Source organism: Dendrobium catenatum, unplaced genomic scaffold, assembly GCF_001605985.2.
Source record: "Dendrobium catenatum unplaced genomic scaffold, ASM160598v2 fragScaff_scaffold_857, whole genome shotgun sequence".
In the NCBI taxonomy this organism is placed as follows: domain Eukaryota; kingdom Viridiplantae; phylum Streptophyta; class Magnoliopsida; order Asparagales; family Orchidaceae; genus Dendrobium; species Dendrobium catenatum.
Window position 1 is genome coordinate 124,673 of NW_021319319.1, and position 19,990 is coordinate 144,662.

General features: G+C 37.9%; 1 protein-coding gene across 1 annotated transcript in view; it reads right to left on the minus strand.

The window, feature by feature from the left end:
- The window catches only part of LOC110092895, a 98,514-nt gene that overhangs the window by 60,806 nt on the left and 17,718 nt on the right, over positions 1-19,990 (minus strand). The window contains exons 3-4 of the mRNA XM_020817585.2: positions 9,574-10,252; positions 9,405-9,489 (exon numbers count right to left, since the gene is read on the minus strand). Of these exons, the coding sequence (XP_020673244.1) occupies positions 9,405-9,489; positions 9,574-10,252 (764 nt within the window). The remainder of the gene's footprint in view (positions 1-9,404; positions 9,490-9,573; positions 10,253-19,990) is intronic.

The following is a 19,990-nucleotide window of genomic DNA, read 5'->3' on the forward strand; positions in this document are numbered from 1 at the left end:
TTGATTTTTGAAATCCATGAAAGTCTTGTTTAAAGGGTTTTAGCCTTTAAGAATTTCAAAGATGAGATGATCAATGTATAATTGGATTTGAAATGAGGGCCAAGGAGGTGAAGTAGGAACACTTGATTCTGAGGGAAACTCAGAGGTGCTCAAACTATCCTATGTTGGGCTTTATATTTTAGAAATCCAAGTTTTGTTTAAGTTGATCATTTTGTTTAGAAGGTTGGGGTTTACATTCTAACAACACTTGTTGGAGGAATTGTCCGGAAGGTGAGGACTTATAGGGTGATTTGGAATCAACCAATGCCTCGAATCCTAAAACTAAGGTGAGGACTATCGAAAGGTAATGCCTCGAACCTAATTCTAACAAAATGCAAAAGGACTTACAAATTACACCCCACATGAGACATAATCTGGCCGACCTCTGGATTTACTGTCCTGCCTAGAAAGGACTACCAGCTAGACCCACCTAATCAATTTTAAAACCATGTCGTCTGATCTTAATGCAAATGTTGAGTGGATGACTGTTTTCATTTAGAAAATAGGACTTATAGCTTAGCTTTGAGGCCAAAATGCCTATGCATGTAGGGTATGCAGAATGTAGACTCACAAATGCAAACTTTTTGTCATCTGGTCCTTAAGTGAGGGCTTTTCTACATGAGACATTTTTTTAGGCTATGTATGTTTATTTTAATTTTTGAAAACATGGCTCCTTAAAGGGAGCCATGCAAATTTTCTTGTTAGAAAATATGAAGCCTAGATTGATTTTAGGTTTCTTACAATTTAAAGGGGTAAAAAAATTATTTTATCCTGAGAGCCTATCATATCACAAGTCCATGCCACATCCAAATAAACAAGAGAAGAAACTTAGGAAAGACATGTTATTCTATTGCACACCTAGTAAACAAACAACACATGCTTGTATATAAATCAAAATAGAAGTGCAAGTAATCTCCCTGTTATTACAAACATGTTTGACAACTGAGTTTCCTGACATTATACAACCCAGTTAAATTTACAGACTCTACTTGTGAGGGTCTTCAAGCTTTAACTTTTCAGTGGACCTTTAGGCTTCACCTCCAAGGGAGTACATCCTTCTTTAATCCACATTTCCTTCTAGTCCAAACCCCATAAGTTTTACATCATAGATCTAATGAAATACATGATATGAAATGAAAAAGACTCAAGCATGCAAAATAGAGTTAGAAGGCAATTTATATAATAATCACATAGCATCCCAAAATTGGCCTAGCACTTAGAGTGCTAAACACCTGCTTCTACCCTATTGGTCATGTTATTTTGGGGTTTTAAGCAGCGCATGCAAGCAAACAACATTATGATAATCACGATTTATTTTACCCCCTCTCTTAGATATGGCCACCTGCACAAAAAATATGTATATATTTCTATGCTAACCACTTAAGGGCAAGTGCCCACAATGCAGACAATCCAAAAAGGCATTCACACCAAATCATCAATCACATGCACACACACAGAAAAATCATAATCCTAGTATGCCTAGGGGGTTGTGCACCTAAGTGTGTGAGGCTTGTGTGGTATGTCACACTAAAGGTCCTCTTAGAATTTGGATCTAAGGAGCAAGTTTTCAAAATGTAGCTTTTGAGCTCAATGTTGGAGGGATTCCCTCCTAGCTTTTGGAGCAAGAAAAGGAATGAATATTTCCTTTATCTTTGAGGCTAAAAAAAGGGGAGAAAGGGAATTCAACACATAGCTTTTGGGCTATATGTTGAAGAATTATCTTTAGCTTTGGAGCTAAGAAGAGAAAGTAGAAATCCAACATTTAGCTTTTGGGCTAAATGTTGGAGAACTCTCTAGCTTTTAGAGCTAAAGAGAGGGAAAATTTCCTACAATTTGGAAGTTGTAAGAGAGTTAAAGAAATATACAACATATGGGTTGCAAATCCATGAATGTCTTTGAACACTTTGATGTTCAAAGAGAGGGTTGCACCCTTCCAACTTGAGTTGGAAGGATGGAAGGAGATAGGACTTTGAATCCTATGTTAGGAATGAAGCTATTTGTGATTTTGGTTTAACAAATAGGTTGGATTTGGAACAAGATTGAATGACTCAACATGGGTTGAGTGAAAGAGAGCTTCAATACAACTTTTGAGTTGTAGGAAGGTGGGAATTTCTCTACAATTTTGGGTTTGTAGAGAAGAAAGAAATGATAAAATGCAACTTTCAAGTTGCAAGGTAGAAAGATTTCTTTTAACATTTTAGTGTTAAAAAAGAAAGGGGCATTCACCCATCTAACTTGAGTTAATGGGATGAGAAGGATCTCTACAATCCTTTTGAGTTGTAGAAAGAGAAAAGAAGATGCAACTTATGGGTTGCAAACTTCTGAATGCCCTCTAAACATTTGGTGTTCAAAGGGAGGGGTACACTCTCCAAACTTGGGTTTAGGAGAGTGGAACGAAAGAAAATGAAATGCAACTCGGGTCGCAATCTCTTAAAAGTTCTTTGAACATTTAATCATTCAAAGAAGAATGTACACTCTTCTAATTTAAATTAGGAGAATGAAAGCACATTCCTACAATATTTGAGTTGTAGAAAGGTAGAGACAACAAGCAACTTATGAGTTGCAAGTTGAAGGGCAATCCCTTGAGTGTTTGATATTCAAGTGGAAGATATAAATTCTCCCAATATTGAGTTTGGGAGGGTGAAAGAAGGTTTACAAGTTCTCCTACAATCTTGACTCATAAGAGGTGATGATTAAAATGCAACATAAAAGTTGCCAATTGAAGATGCACTTTAGACATTTGGTGTCCAAAGAGAAGTTATCATCCATTTAATTTGGGCTAAGTGAATGGAGAAAGGGGACTTAGATTTAAATTCCAAACCTAAAGGATTCATTGATTTTGTGTTCCAACGAATGAGTGATTTGATAAACTCCTTACAACTTTAGAGTTGAAGGAGGGAGATGTAACTATTGGAGTTACAAAATATCATGAATGCTCTTTGAATATTTGGTGTTCAAAGAGAGATGATCATTCACTTAATTTAGGTTAAGTGAATGGAGAGGCAAGACTAGGATTTATGTCCTAAGTTTAAGCAGGATGTTCAATTGTTAAACTTAGGTTCAAACAAATTGAAAGAAAGAACTTAGTATTTGGTTCTAAGTTTAATAACCCCATGTAATAGTAAGTAGAAGTTTAAGAGAAACTTCAAATTACTATACATGAAGGAAGAAGTGACATTTGTTTGTTGAATTTGCGTTTCGACAAACAAAGAAAGGGAAATAACCTAGGATTTGGTCCTAAAGTAAGGACTCATGCAATGATATATTTAAAGGCTTAAGGAGCCTTAGAATATCTTGCAATGAGAAGGGACTTGTCGTTTTTATGTTCCAAAAACGAAGATAGGAGAACTTGGGATTTGGTTCCAAGTTCCCAATAACTCATGCATTCCAACACTTGGAGCTTTGAGATCCCTCCATGCATTGTACATGGGAGAGGATGGTTCATTTGTTAATTTCATATCTTAACAAAGAAATGATTAGACTTAGGATCTCGTCCTAAGGTCTAACAACCATGTAATGATATTCATTGGAGCCCTTGGAGACACCAAGTTATCATACATGAGGGGGATGTGTGTTGGTTTTGTGCTCCAACAAACAAGGTGGGAGAACTTGGAAGTTGGTTCTAAGTTCCCCCAAGTCATGGAAAGATGTGTTTGGAGCTAAAAGGGAGCCCCAAACATCATGAATAATAGGCCCAATATGTAGTTTTGGGACTACAAATTGGTAAGGTCATCTACCTAAATAGGTTAGGCAAATGAGATAGGCTAGATTTAGAATCCTAAGCCTAAGGAAGATATTCTTTCGTTGATTTTTGTGTCTCAAACGAATGAAAGAGGCAGCTTAGATTTTGGCTCTATGCTCTAAGATTTTCATATAATAATAAGTTGGAATTTTAGAGAATTCCAAATCATTATATATGAGAGGAGAAATGTTCATTTGCTAACTTTGTGTTGTTAGCAAATGAAATGGAGACTTAAGATTTGTTTCCTAAAATCTTCATGATTCATGTAAGGGAACATTTAGAGCTTGGGGAGACTCCAAAACGCTACACATAGAGGTAGTGTTTTGTTGGTTAGGTGCTCCACAAACAAAGAAAGAGGGCTTGAAAGTTTGGCTTCAAGCTCAAGTGATCCATATAATGGGCATTTGGAGCTTAGAGAGGTTCCAAAATGTTCCACATAGAGATACGTATATTTGTTGATTTTGGGTCTCAACAAATAAGGTAGAAAGACTTAGAACTTAATTCCAAGCTAAAAGTTATCATGTCATGATAGCTTCCCAAAACCTTGGAGGGTGCTTCAGATTATCATGCATGAACGACGATGGACAAATACTTGTTGATTTTGTATCAACAAACAAAATGCCACGAATTTAGGATTTTGATCCTAAGTCAAGATGATTCATGCAATGAAGTGTTTGAAGCCTTGAGGCGATTTGGAGTTGTATGGGAAAAGGAAGGTTCTACTAGAGAACTATCAATACATTGAGACGATCCCTAAACATTTTGGCATGATTTAAGAGGTTGGATAGGATGGACTTGCTCCTACAACCTTTTTGAAAAGACAACACATGGCGTCATCTAAGGAACCTAAAGACTTAGAATGGAATTGTCATTGGAATCCTAATGGATAGGTTCTAAAAGTTGGTTTGCTACAGTCCAAGGAGGAGCTAGGGGTGAAAGCTTTTGATTCGTCTTCTTAAAAGCCTTACCATGTGCCTACATTATGTGTCGATGCCCTTGACCCGTCAACTTGCAAATTGCACTAAACATGCCTAACAAACTCCAATATGTGATGGGGTGTAGTCTATAAGCTCTTCGAAGCCATAGAACACTTTATCTTTGTTTTGTAAGCATCCATGAGTTTGGTGGACACATTTATGATTTTGCAAATTGTAGGCGTACAAGGACCATAGCCATTAACATAAAGCGAGTATTCAAACAGGCAATATACTCATGCAAAATCAATTTAACATTAAGAAATGAAAGCATGCAAGAAAGAAAAATTCGCTTTAGGATTTTGATCCTAAGTCAAGATGATTCATGCAATGAAGTGTTTGGAGCCTTGAGGTGCTCCAAACTACCATGCATGGGAAAAGGAAGGTTCTATTAGAGAACTCTCAATACATTGAGATGATCCCTAAACCAATTTTGGCATGATTTAAGAGGTTGGATATGATGAACTTGCTCCTACGACCCTTTTTGAAAAGACAACACATGGCGTCATTTAAGGAACCTAAAGACTTAAGATGGAATTGTCATTGGAATCCTAATGGAGATAGGTTCTAAGAGTCGGTTTGCTACAGTCCAAGGAGGACCTAGGGGTGAAAGCTTTTGATTCGTCTTCTCAAAAGCCTTACCATGTGCCTACGTTATGTGTCGATGCCCTTGACCCGTCAACTTGCAAATTGCACTAAACATGCCTAACAACTAACAAACTCCAATATGTGATGGGGTGTAGTCTATAAGCTCTTCGAAGCCATAGAACACTCCATCTTTGCTTTGTAAGCATCTATGAGTTTGGTAGACACATTTATGATTTTTAAAATTGTAGGCGTACAAGGACCATAGCCATTGACATAAAGCGAGTATTCAAACAAGCAATATACTCATGCAAAATCAATTCAACATTAAGAAATGAAAGCATGCAAGAAAGAAAAATTCGCTCCCCCCCCCCCCCCCTAAATTTAGAGAAGTTCAACGATGTTTTCCAATCAACCTATTAGTCGTAGGGTTTGAAACATGAATCAAAAGTGCTCATGGACAATCCCACAACTTCATAAAAATGATTGAAATGCATGTTTGAACATCTAAAGAACTTAGAGGGGATTGTGCATGTCATGACGGTGCAAACCCATTACATGTATACACTAGTTTTGTCATAACATATAAGTTTTAGGGATCTAGTAATGCATACCACACTTAGATAAGAGACTCTACGCTTCTACACTTCATTCGACGTTGAATGAGCCACTAAACCTATGATTTGGTTGTAGGTAAGGGCACTAAACATGACATGAATGTTATTGCATGCAAAAATAAAGACATTGAACGCAAATTAAATGCCCCATCGCCATGCCGCCATCCTTTTAGCTCTCACATGAGAGAAAATCATGGGAAATCACTTGATTTCCATTATTCAAAAATGTGGACAGCAAATGAGAGAATTTGGGAGACCAAAAATCAAAGTTTCTAGGGACCTAGGGCTTGGGGACGTCAACCACACATCAATGGCTAGGGGGCCTTAGGGCTTTTCCTAAGTTTTAGTGTTTTACCTCTCCCGGGTTGTCCTAGCGCTCCTATCCAAGCTCCAATCCAAGCTCTAAGCATTGCCCAAGCCGCTCCGAGGAAGGAAGATCGCTGTCCAAGCTGCTCCGGACGTCGCCGCCGCTGTCCAAGGCGTTCCAAAAGCTCCAAACCGCTGTTTGGAAGGTTTTGAAGCTTTCTCCTGCTGTTTGGAAGCTTACAACAGCTTCCAACTCGCCTCGAGGTCATCGGAAACGAAGAAGAAAGAGGTAGAAGCCTTCCTTCGGAGGAAAAGCCGCACCAGCAAAGATTTAGAGAGAACCGGGGGCTTGAGATAGGACTTACAGGCCGGCGGCTTCAAGAGGTCTGGCGGATGAGTGAGGTAGAGCTCCTAGAAGACCTGGCCGACTATCCATGTGGAGTCGGACTTGGGTTCCGCACGGCCGGGAGGTCGCGAACAGGGGGAGATCGCGCGAACGAGGGCTTCGGCACGGGTAAATGCTCATCCTGGAACCTTTCCTCTTGTTCTCTCTCGCTCTCTCTGGGTCGGGACGGAGAAACAAAAACAACAGGAGAGCCGAATGGCTCTCCCACCCACTCTATTCACTCCCTTAGAGACGCACGAACCGAGCCGAGAGCAGCCCGATACATCCCATCGCTGCCACGTTTCATGAAACGAGAGAAAAAAAAATCTACTCAAGTAGATTTTCTGCCCAATTGATGTGAAATTAGGGGGGATTTGAGGTGAGAACTCAGCCCTAGATCTCACATTTTTTGTTTGAGAACCAAATTCAGCCCAAACTGACTGAATTGGGTTGAAATTGAGTTTGAATCGAACTCGACTTGGATCGATTTGGGTCCGATCGAATTAATTTCATGAAATTGAACTCAAATCGGCGTCGAATTGCGTCGAATTGGGCTCAACGATGTTCGGTTCGAATTGATTCAATTTAAATTTAATTAAATTGGATTTAATTTAATCCAATTAAGGCTTAATTTGGGTCAATTTCGCCTTGACGATGATCGATTGGAACGATCGAGCCTAGTATGGCTCGATCGGGGTCGGGTCGATACAAAAAATATGCGTCAACACCATGAGGTAAAAGAAACCCAGAATAAGTCATTAGAAAACGAGATAGCTATAACGCACACCATGATAAACACAGAATTTGCAAGATCCAACATGATTACACTTTCCAGAAAGTGTTATATGATTTGGTTGCACTTGGGCTTGGATAGATTAAAATGCAATATATGAAAGATCAAGTCTATTCATTCTGGTCCATTCTTTTTTTTTTTCTTTTTTTATATTCTGATCCATTGTTGATTTTGCAAAAGATGCTGAAAATGCATTTTGATAAGATCTTCCTTCCTACATGAGGATCCATTTTATTATCAATGCAAAGAAACTGAAGCTTTTATTAACCAACATTGATGAATGACATAAAAGAAGACAGAAGAGTGAATCCCGCAATTGACAATTGAGGATCCCAACTTTAAACTTGAAGGCCCACTACAAGAGAATTGCATTATGGATATGAAGGCCACCCCGATGTGAAGTGAATTAGAGGAGGCCTCAAGCTCATAAAAAAGGACAACCCCAAAGACAAATCAAATGGTATTAAAAGGATGTTTGACTCTTCCCCTACCCACTTCTACTAAAAAGGGTAAATGAAGGCAAAGGGAAGAACTGTGTCCAAGCAAATCTGCAGTAACAACCGGCACATTCAAGCATGTTAGGAGGAGAATGACAGTGAGTCCATTGGTTTTGTCGGATCCATGGAGGATTGAATTTAGGTTGATTTTTTTCTTCGCCTATTTCTTATACATTCATAGGTTTTATTTAGCCTTTTGATTTGGTCTTCTCTTGTATTTAGGGATGAATTACTTAAAATCTAAAACAGGTGGTTCCAGAAATCAAATTTTAAGTAATTTTTTCCTTTTTGAATTTAGTAAATCGTTAAGATTTTGATTCTCATTTTTATTATAAAAACAAATTTTTTGACTTAATGGAAATCAATGCATTCCAAAATCAAAGATTTCAGGTTACTCTCTCCTTTTCACAAACCCCTCTCTTTTCACTCCTCTTGTCCATTAGCTACAAGGGAGACAGCGCTAGTTCACACCCTCTCCTTTCTCTTTTCCCCTTGGTTTTGGTTATGACCAAAAACCAGCAAAGCTGGAAAAGCTGCCAAGCAAATGGAATACGCTTTGGAAAGTTCCAGTTGACTTTAATCTATCAAGAAACAGTAATTTCACAGATTGTCAGCAAGTTGCAGCTACTTGGACAGTCATTCCAGCAATTGTGGAGAAAGAAGAGGAAACTACATCAGCTTGTCATCTATTCTCTTACAACCACGAATTCGATAATTTAATCAAAATTTTGGTTTGGTAATCCACTAGGACATGGACCAGAATAGAGGGGAGCCAAAGATCAGTAAGGAAAAATGTGGCCTTAGGTACTTAAAAATTAGCACAAAAAAGACCTTCCTCTCAATATTATCTCGGACCATACATGCGTCATGCTTGGGACTCTTCTTTCTATATATTCCTATTAAATAAAATCAGAGCTAATGAAATATGATTCAATCTTGTGGCCTTACATTGCCCGTACACTATGTACATCTTGAGCACATCGCATGAAAAAAAGATCTTTTTCCGGAAGAGTTAACATTTCACATCATACGTCCATGTTGAAAAACTTATTGAGGGAAAGATTTTTTTGAATTTAACAAAATAATATGACTTTTTTTATTTCCAGCTAGCAATGAGTAAGTTCTTCACTAAATGTTTTTCCATTTGTATGGGCTGCATTAAATATCTTTTTATGCCAGCTAAATAGCATGCTTGTGCTTGGAAAGATAATAATTATGGACTAAATGTTAATCAGCCAAAATGATTTTAGTTACTACAGCTTGTAACATGAATTTATGGCAAAAAGATTAGTACAGCTACTGCAAATAGTCATATGTTGATGATTATAATGGCTCCCTCTAGAGGATAGAGAAAATCATTTGAAACTAAACCAATTGTACAAATTTATAATACCTTCTGTTATAATCATGAAAGTAAGAACCCATAGAGCAACTACACAACCCTTAAGTTGATGTTCCACTCTTACCACAAATTCTAAGAGTTGCCGATCCTTCATTGCCCTAAGCTCTGCAATATCCCACAACCCTTTTTCAGCCAGCTTTTTGAGTGAACTGCAGATAGGAAAAATATCCGTATTATGAAAACTCAATGAATTAATGATCTAAATAAACTTTACTAAAAGAATGAATTCAGACCTCTCCTTGTATAACCGTTGCACATCTGGAAATTCCTCCTTGAGATTGTTCCTTTTTATTACATCATAAGCATTCTTAAGCATTTTCATTTCAACATACTTTTGAACTAGAAGACATAGCATTGGCTTCCCCATGAACACAGCCCACTTCTCTGCAGCTTTAAAATTATTATTATCCATCATTTTAACCAGAAAGGACTGGCCAAGGTTGACAGAGAAATGTTCCACGAGTACTGTGGCAGTCATATATGACTGAGACTCGATCAAGTCAACTATATGACGTTCAATAAATGCCCTTGCTTTCTCCATATCATCTTTTTTTGTCACAGAGCCAAATCTGGCCTCCCCAATATCTTTCAACTCAATTTCAAAAAGTTCCAATATCTTTATGAGAATACGTTCTTCATGGTTAACAGAAGAAGCAAGAATGTCAACAAAAAGCCGAGCAGCAAGATGTTTAGCTTCTGATAAAACTCCAAGTGCAGGTTTTCGATTTTTCAGACGTTTAAGAGAACACATAAGCAAGTGACTGAATCCTTCAGCATACTGGAGGCCCAATAGCGGTAAGATGTAAAGGCAATGAACAATAAAAGTGTATGGATCAGGCTGAGGTGCATTACAGAGCGCGTGAAAAACATGCTGTTGAAGGACGTTAAACTTATGAGTTGCTTTGCGAGTGCCTATCAATGTCAGCAGTAAATTAGCAACGCATACATACAGCAGTTGGATATAAAGACAAATACAAATAGAATTATTTCCATATGAAGATATAAGTTCAAAAGAAGCTTAACCAGCCTCCAAGAAACAAATACACAATAAGGAGTTAAAAAAAAGGACATGCAAATAGTGAATTAAGTTGCATGCATGTGCCAACATCAAGGTTGTGAAAACCGGACCAGATAACGAACCGAAAGAAGTAGAGATTCATGGTTCGACCGGTTCGAATCTATTCGAATATGATGACGTAATAAATAATAATATTATAAAAATTTAATAAAATTTTGGATGTGCCTATTGCAGTATTTAAAGTTAGGAAATATTACACAATGATTTACATTCATATCACAATCTTATAATGTGAAATGATTTTAAATGGAATGGAAAACCTTCTCAAGATAAAATATTTCCATCATCCACAGATTTAATATGCCTATTGAAGTCTTAAAAGTTAGGAAATCTTGGATGTTATGATATAACTTCAAACTAAGAAAATATGTGCTATATCCACAAACAAGAAGGCAATGAGCATGTTATGACCCATAACACCAAGTATGTAAGCTTGATGTAACATTTAGGAGCCATTTGATTGCAAGATTAAAATTGAATTAAATCTTATCGAATAATTTTTTTGTGACCATTAAAATCGAATATATGGAATGTAATTTTAGTAGTAATAGATCTACTGGGAGGATTGTGACTTTGGGAGATCAAGTCATTAATAAGAGTATGTTTTAGATATCTTGGGTATATTGTTCAAAGCATGGTTTAAAATTGCGCAATATGAGGCTCGCCTTGAGGCCCGCCTTTGCGCAATTCCAGTAAAAAACGCCTCGATGCTTATGCATCGAGCTTTTTTTATGAGGCTCGCCTTAAGGCCCGCCTCGCCTCACGCTATATATATATTAAAATTTACATAAATCTTGAAGTAAATACCCGACATTGGACTTTATAGGAGAGGAGGAAGGGGAGAGAGCAGTTCATCATAATGATGATTCAAATGAAGAACCCCTTAGTGATGACATATGAGTTCTTATGTGATATGTCATTACTATTTATTTTTGGAAATTGGAATTATATGTTAATGAAAAGAATACTGGAATCTGGGAAAGATAGAATTTTGAGTTGAACTATATTTCATGTTATCTTATTATTGGGATATTTTGATTTCACTTCATATCTTATGTTTTTTTATATTTTATATTATTCACTCATTAGAATATAAAAATTTTATCATTTTATGTTTACGCAAACTTTTGAATTTGAGGCTTACGCCTCAAAATGCCTTGAGGCTTACGCCTAGCCTCACGAATGAAAAATGCCTCAATACCCGAATACGCAATTTTAAACATTGGTTCAGAGTGATGGTGAAATAGATGGGGATATTATTAGTAGAATTCAAGTTGGATGGTTGAAGTGGAGGAATGCATCAAGCTTGTTGAGTGATAGAAAAGTCCCCTCAAACTTAAGCGAAAATTCTATAAAATGATATTAAGACCTGCAATGATTTATGGTGCAGAATGTTGGCCATTAAAAGAGAAGCATAATATTAAGTGTTGCAGAAATGAGGATGCTTAGGTGGATGAGCGGCTTTACTCTTAGAGATAGGATTTGAAAAAAGCATATACATGAAAAGGTTGGAGTAGCTCCAGTGGAAGATAAGATTAGAGAAAGTTGCTTTAGATGGTTTTGTCACATTAAATGACGGGCTTCCGATAACCCGGTTAGGAGAGTAGATGTATTATATTTAGCTTATATTAAGAAAGATAGAGGTAGACCTAAAAAGACTTGGTTAGAAAATATTAGAAATTGCCTTCTTTATTAGATTTAAATAAGAATTTGACTCTTAACAAAACACAATAGAGAAAAAAGGATTCATGTAGCCAACCCACAGTGGGATAAATGCTTAATGTTGTTATTGTTGTTTTCTCCCCATTTTGAGCTAAACCCAAGATTTAGTAACTACCATGTGACCAAGGATTTAATAAAATTTACCTATGAGCAAAGAACTAAAACAAGTGTCATCAACAAAGGAGCAACAACTTCTCTCACAAATTTCTCTTCTCTTTCACATATAATCAATCTCGTTAATGTCCCCTTGCAAGATTCTGTCAGGACTTCCACACCTCTTATTTCAATTAAAGTTTCATGATTTTGGGTAGGAGTGGAAGAATAGAATGAGGGCATCAAGTTTTTGGATCTTGGTTCAGGGTTAAAGGGGGAAATATAAGGGCTTCAAATATTAAGTTTTCTATAATTGCAAATTTATTATTTAATTTTTATGAATTTTTAAAATTAAAAATCATATATTTAAATTGCTTAAAAAAATTATGATATTTATATAATTAAGAATAGATATATAAACACATATTAGGAAAAAGGATATGCCATGATCCTAAAATATGAAATATGAATGACATTAAATTATAAGTGTGCTATTAGTTTAACATTAAAGTTATATGATGATATAATAATTATAAAATAAGGTTTAAAAAAAATAATTAACCTAAAACAAATTATTTAATTATAGTTCTTTTTATTCCAATTAATAATAATCATTTCCATGATTATCTATTTAGCTTAATTAAATTTTAAGTAGATCTTAATATAACTAATTAAACCTCTTTACACTCAAAATATCTAAAATTTAATCTTATAATTTAAATTAAATATTAATTAATTTGGTGAATCAAATTTGCTCACAACTCTAATTTAAATCCCTTAAATATAGTTATCCTCTTATTTGTTTATCCAAATGATTTTTTTAGGGATTTTATTATCAAATTGAACTACACACCCACCATATTAATTTTCTTGTTAAATCTCATATTCCTTTAAATCTTAAATCCAGGAAATAATTGTCCAACAGTTTAACAGAACTTGGCCAAATTTAACATTTATTATGCAAAACAATTTTGAAGATTTTAACACTCCTAATAGTCGCTAAACTACGATTTATAGGATTTACTAATCTGATCATCCATGTTCATAGTATTTACAAAATCCTTCTTGTAGTAAGATTTAGCTTTTAACTTCACACCCTTTAGAGGTTGTTTTGTATCTTATTTTAAGTAAGATTTAGCTTAAATTGCCAAACAAAATTTTGAGGACTTTTTTTGAAAAATCACATTTTAATTTTAATATTAGTTAAACCTAGAATAATTTAAATCTCACCATTCAAGAGATTTAATAGAATTAAGGATTTCTCCTCTCATAAATTATAAATCCTATTATAATTAGTAAAACAACTCATCAGGATTTGACAAAATTTAACAATTGTGATGCCAAACAAATTTCAACTTTAAATCCTTTCAAGATTTAGTTAATCTAGAATTATAGGATTTACTAAATCCTACTTTATTAAATTCTACTTGAAGCCAAACTATCTCTCAACTTCATGTCAATGAGCCTTGGTTGTGATTGTTGAACAAATTCGTAACAACTATGAGTTACCTCATACAAGTCATTCCCTTAAGGATAGAGGTGATGGGTTTCAAAAGTAAAAGTTACAAGTCGGTTATTAAATTGGAGTGCATCAAAAGTAATATGAGATTAGATGGTCATTGTTAATTAAGTTGAGCATGGAATCAATTAAAAATGATAAAAAAGAAAATATTAAAAGTTTATTTAGGATAATATGAATAGTAGCTATTAAAGGTTTGATTATGGAATTTAGTCTCGAGTGCATTAAGCAGATATGGCATAGCTTGAAGTTGTTTGGAAACAGATATATCATCAAAAAATTATCTTGATCAAGCACTAATCGCGAGGTAATTTTGAATTGAAAACTTCCAAAATTAAATCCGGAATAATCCGAACTCCAATTTCAGCAAACTTATAGTCGAACTGAACGCCTCAAAAAGAACTCTATGACACAAAACTCGGCCCAATCTGAGCCCAAATGGGTCTAAATCGAGGACCCGAAGCACATTTGGGATGTTCAAACCATAAATTTGATGATCAAATGATTTCTAAATGTTACATGCTTATAGTTTAATCGAGTGGCTCGACGAGACGAATCCAACGAGCCTACATTCATCAAATTCTGGCACTTAAATACTTGATAAATGGTATCTTCTGTCCATTCAAAACAATCCCAACGTGCCCTTGATCTTCTTCCTATTTACTAGTCATGTCACACCCCAAAACTATAAATAGACCCATCATTCTTTACAAAAACAAAGGGCGGCTCGTGTGGGGGATGGGCAAGCAAGAGAGAGGAAAGAAGAGAGAAAAGAAAGGGAAATTTGATCTCTCTTGCCACCAGGCTCTTCCTCAACTACTGGCCGGCCACTAACCATTGTCGGACTTCTACTGAACTTCCACCCAGCCACCAACTTTCAACGGACTTACATCGGACTTCTGCCCGGCCTCTAACTCTCACCAAACTTTTGCACGGCCACCAACCGTCATCGGATTTTCGCCCAACCACCAACCATCGACAGACTTCTTCCTGGACACCAATGTCGCACGCCGACTAAGTTCTTTCCGACCGTCGTTGCCCAACTATGGTCCTTTCAACTAGTCACGTGTGGGGGAGGGGAGGACCAAGCAAGAGAGAGAAAAGAAGAGAGGAAAGGAAGAGAAATTTGATATCTCTCTTGCCACCAGCTCTTCCTCGACTACCAGCCAGCCACTGATTGTCGTCGAATTTCTACCGAACTTTCGCCCGACCACCAACTTTAGCCGAACTTCCGCCCGACCACCAACTTTAGCCGAACTTACGTCCAGCCACCGATTGTCATCGGACTTCTACCCGGCCACCAATTCTCACAGGACTTCTGTCCGGCTTTTAGCTGTCATCGAACTTTTGCCCGACATCCGGCCATCGACGGACTTCTGCCTGGACACCAACGTCTCATGTCGATTAAGGTCTTTCCAACCATCGTCACCCGACTACAGTCTTGCCGACCTCTGTTGCCCACCAACTACGATCCTTACAACCACCGTCATCCGATTACATTCTCTTCGACCACCGTCGCCTGACTACAATCCTTCCAACTACAGTCGCATGACTACGATCTTTTCGATCTCTGTCACCCGTTGACTACGGTCCTTTAGACCACCATTGCCCGACTATGATACTTCCGACCGCCGTCGCCTGACTACGATCTTTTTGACCTCCGTCACCCGCTGAATACGATCATTATGATCACCATCGCCCGATTACTATCTTTCAGACCTCCGTCGCCCGACAACTACGGTCCTTCTGACCACCGTCATCCAATTACGGTCCTTCCGAGCACCGTCGCCCAGCTACGGCCTTTCTGACCTCTGTCACACATCGATTATAGTCTTTATGACCTCCGTCACCCATCGATTATAATCCTTCTGACAATTGTCACCTAACTACGATCTTTCTGACCTCCGTCGTCCATCAAATATGGTCCTTTCAACCACCATCGTCAGACTACGATCTTTTTTATCTCCATCTCCCACCGACTACGTTCCTTCGAACCACTGTCACCCTACTATAAACTTTCCGACAATCATTACCCGCCGACTACAGTCCTTCCGACCACCGTCACTCGACTATGGAATTTTCGACCTCTATTGCCCGCCAACTAAGGTCCTTCCAACCACCGTCGCCCGACTACGGTCATTCCAATCTCTGTTGCCCGACTATAGACTTTCCAACCTCCGTCACCTGACTACAGTCCTTCCAACCTCCATCACCCGACTACGGTCTTTCCAACCTACATCGCTCGCCGACTATGGTCCTGCCGACTAAATGAATATGTAAACACTGATTCTTCCAACTCCCATCGTGTAATGCACTCTATATGATGTACATTTGTTACATCAAGTCAAAGCCCTTCCCTCCTAGGAAGGGCCTCATTTGTAATCGACTACAAACACTGATGGATTCATTCAAACTAGGATAGGCCCGTGGTTTCTCCCTTTTCAACGGTTTCCACGTAAAAACTCTGGTGTCTCTTATGAATGCTACACCCTCTTTTTTATCTGATTTTGTGTTGGATCTTCGTACAAAGCTAAGCGTTAAACTTTATATATCTCTATGGTCACAAATATTCCAGGACGTAATAGAAACAATGGGCAAAATAAAATTCATATCTCATATGATACTCAATAGAAACTATTGTAAAAGAAAACTTCATAAATCTATTAAATTTAGAGAATTACAAAGGGAAAAAAACTTCATTTTATTATACAAAACTATTCATATTTATAGATCTATATAAGATATTTTAATAAAGAAACAAATAACTATAGAATCATGCATAATTGCCTTAATATAATCCTTCTTAAATCAGCCACCCAAATATAGAAGGAGATCCGTGTGATTCAAGTGAGCCTCCCATGGATAATTGCTTAACCCATTTCTGCTTCTTAGTGCTGGCAGTTTGCTTATTTTCCGAGAATCTCACTCCTTAGAGATCCATTTCTACCTCCATTATTATGAAACATTTTGTCAGAATTACTCCAAGCTTTTTTTTTATTATTAACTCCATAGCAATCATTGCTAATTGAAAACTGCAATGAAGCATTTTTTTCCTCCATTGTGAGAACTTAGATATGACCTTCTATCAGGCTCTGTTGTACCCGAATCCAAGCTATGTTCAGTATCAACTCTAGATTTACCACAATGATGGCGAAATTCAACCTTTTGCTTAACAGCCATGGAATCACCATTCCCTTTTTAAAAACATCCATTATTCGCCACCAGTTTGAAAGATCTGTCTGAAGTAGCAACAGATTTTTCAGGATGAAAATTTTCACCTTCCTATTGTGCAGATCCCTGAGGCGAGTCGTTAGAAAGGAACCGCTCAGATAATTTATGGTCAGCTTCATGATTTTCATCAAAAGCATTCATTTCATTCTGTATCGAATTGTCAGGTTTCCCCTAAAATAGAGCAGCAACAATTTTGTTGCAATAACTTAACAGAGCACCATTGCCATTGAATTACTTAGCTAAAAAAGGCTTTAGCTTCAAGAAACAGATAACAAGCACATTCTCAGCTAGCTTCTTGGTTGCGTGCAAAACATTCTTTTCAGCAACTTTCACCATCCAATAGACATGAAAGAAGCTATGCAAAAATAATTTCAGACTCCTCAAAAATAAGTGTCATGATAGTCTCCATTGAGGAGAAGACCATATCAAAATGCTTTGCCATTTTTGTCTTCAGAAAATGCTAAAACATTTTGATAGGAAATACTTGAGTTCGCAAGTAACTCTAAAGTAATACTTAAGTTCGCAAGCAACCCTATCCCAAATGGGAGAGCAAACAGCAACAAAATTGCTATTTACAGCAGTTAAACAGTCCCAAACACTGGGAAAACAACAAAAAATTGAGTAAGAATCTGAAGAAAATCAAGCCAACCGCTTGTATTCCACTAGTATGTGAAAGAAAACAATAATCATACAAGATTCTTCAATTCAAGAGGAAGAGAACTCTCCAAAATCTTTAGCCAAGAAGACTAGAGCCCAAGCCTCCAAGAAGATCCCAAAAATCAGCATCCAAATTCAAAATGACCCTCTCAATCCCCTTTCCCCCCTAATTAACTCCAAACCCCATACAAAATCACTAAACAGCCCCTCTATTCAAATTTTTCCCCCCTTCAATTCAAAATTTCCCTCCCATACTTGAATTAAACACAAGTGTGCGCCCGCTAGGTTACCCCCCTTTCCCTCTTTCCGCCCCATGTGGGCCTGCCTTGGAGTAGGTAAGGATCGGTCCCTATTGGACCGATCCAGCCAGCCTCTCCTGGCCCAGCCTAACAGTACTCCCCTCCCAAAGACTCAACTTGTCCTCAATCTGAAATGAAGGGAATTGATCGTTCAATCTTTCAAATGAATCCCAAGTAGCATCGAAATCGGAGATGCCTCTCCATCTAATCAACACTTCTTTCTTGCCCTCTTTATCTGATATGACTCCTGTAAGCTCCAGTGGTTCTAAAATTACTTTCAAATCTTCAGTCAATGTAGAAGGTAATTCTGCACTTACTACATGCTCCCCTAGAGCTCTCCTCAACTGAGACACATGGAAAACTAGGTGTATGGTGGCTGATGGTGGTAACTTCAGGCAGTACGCCACTGCTCCAATCTTGTCCAACACCTCATAGGGACCAAAGTATCGCGGTGCTAGTTTCTCGTTCCTCCTCGCCACTGTCCTCTGCCTATAAGGGCGTAGTTCTAGGAACACCTTCTCTCCCACTTCAAACTACATGTCCCTCCTATGTGAGTCCACCTACTTTTTCATGATTAGTTATGCCTTCAGCAAATGTTTCTTCAATTCTTCTAGCACCTTGTCCCTTTCCTCCAAGTACTGCTCAACTGAAGAAACTGGTGTACTTCCCCTCCCATAGTGCACTAGGTGTGGGGGATCCCTTCCATATATCACTTTGAAAGGAGTCATCTGAGAAGCAGAATGGTACGATGTATTATACCAATACTCAGTCCACGGTAACCACTTCGCCCGAATCCGTGGTGTTTCAAAAGCAAAACACCAGAAATAGGTCTCCAAACTTCAATTTACCACCTCCGTTTACCCGTTTATCTAGGGATGGTAGGAGGTAATCCTATTATGAATGGTGTCCTACAACCTAAATTGCTTCCTCCAAAACTGGCTGAGAAACACTTTGTCACGATAAGTCGCAATAGATTCAGGGATCCCATGCAGTCTAACCACCTTCATGATAAATGATGCTGCTACTGAAACCGCTGTGTAGGGATGTCGCAAGAGGATGAAATGTGTATACTTACAAAGTATGTCAACCACCACCATGATGACAGTGAATCCTTCTAATCGTGGTAGACCATCAATGAAATCTATGGACACTTCCTCCCAAACTTGGTTTGGAAGTGCCAAGGGTTGTAGTAATCCTCTTGGAGCCATGAACATGTATTTGTTTCTCTTACACACTTCACACCTTGCCACCATCTCCTCAACATCTTTATGCATCCCCTTCCAGTAAAGCTTAGATGCTAGCCTTCTATAGGTTTTCTGCATTCCCGAGTGACCTCCAACCGCACTGCCGTAGAACTCCTGTAACATGTGGGGAATGTGTATGGAGATTTATGGTATCACAAACCTCCCCTGATACAACAGCCTCTCCCCCTCCATATAGTAACCAATGTGGCTACTCTTGTCTTTCATCAGATCCTCCTTGATCTTTTGCAACTCTTCATTCAACATGCTTTCTTTCTTGATGGCCCACCAGTCGACTATCAAGCGTATAGACATAGACATCTCCTGGAGCTCCCCAACACACAGAGATAAGGCATCAACCGCTTTATTCTCCAACCCCGGCTTGTATTGAATCTTAAAATCATGGCCTAATAGTTTGGCCAACCATCTCTGATGCTCCTCGGTCACCATCCGTTGCTCCAACAGGTACTTCAATCACCTCTAATCCATTCGGACAATAAAATGTCTACCGAAAAGATAAGGGCGCCACTTCTAAAGAGTAAAGACAATGGCAATTAACTCCCTCTTATAAATCGACTTCAATCTCCCCCTTGTGGATAGCACTTGACTGAAGTACATTATAGGTTTGTGGTTCTGCATCAACACTGCCCCCAACCCAGATCTGATGTTGGCAAGGGGGGGTCAATCCGAATCCAAAAATTTGGATTTTTTACTTCCCTTGAGCTTGCTAGCTCATTAATTTTTTAGCTGAAATTTAGCTCATTATGAGCTGGTTTTTAGAGTTCATTTATTGAACTAAGAGTTAGCTCA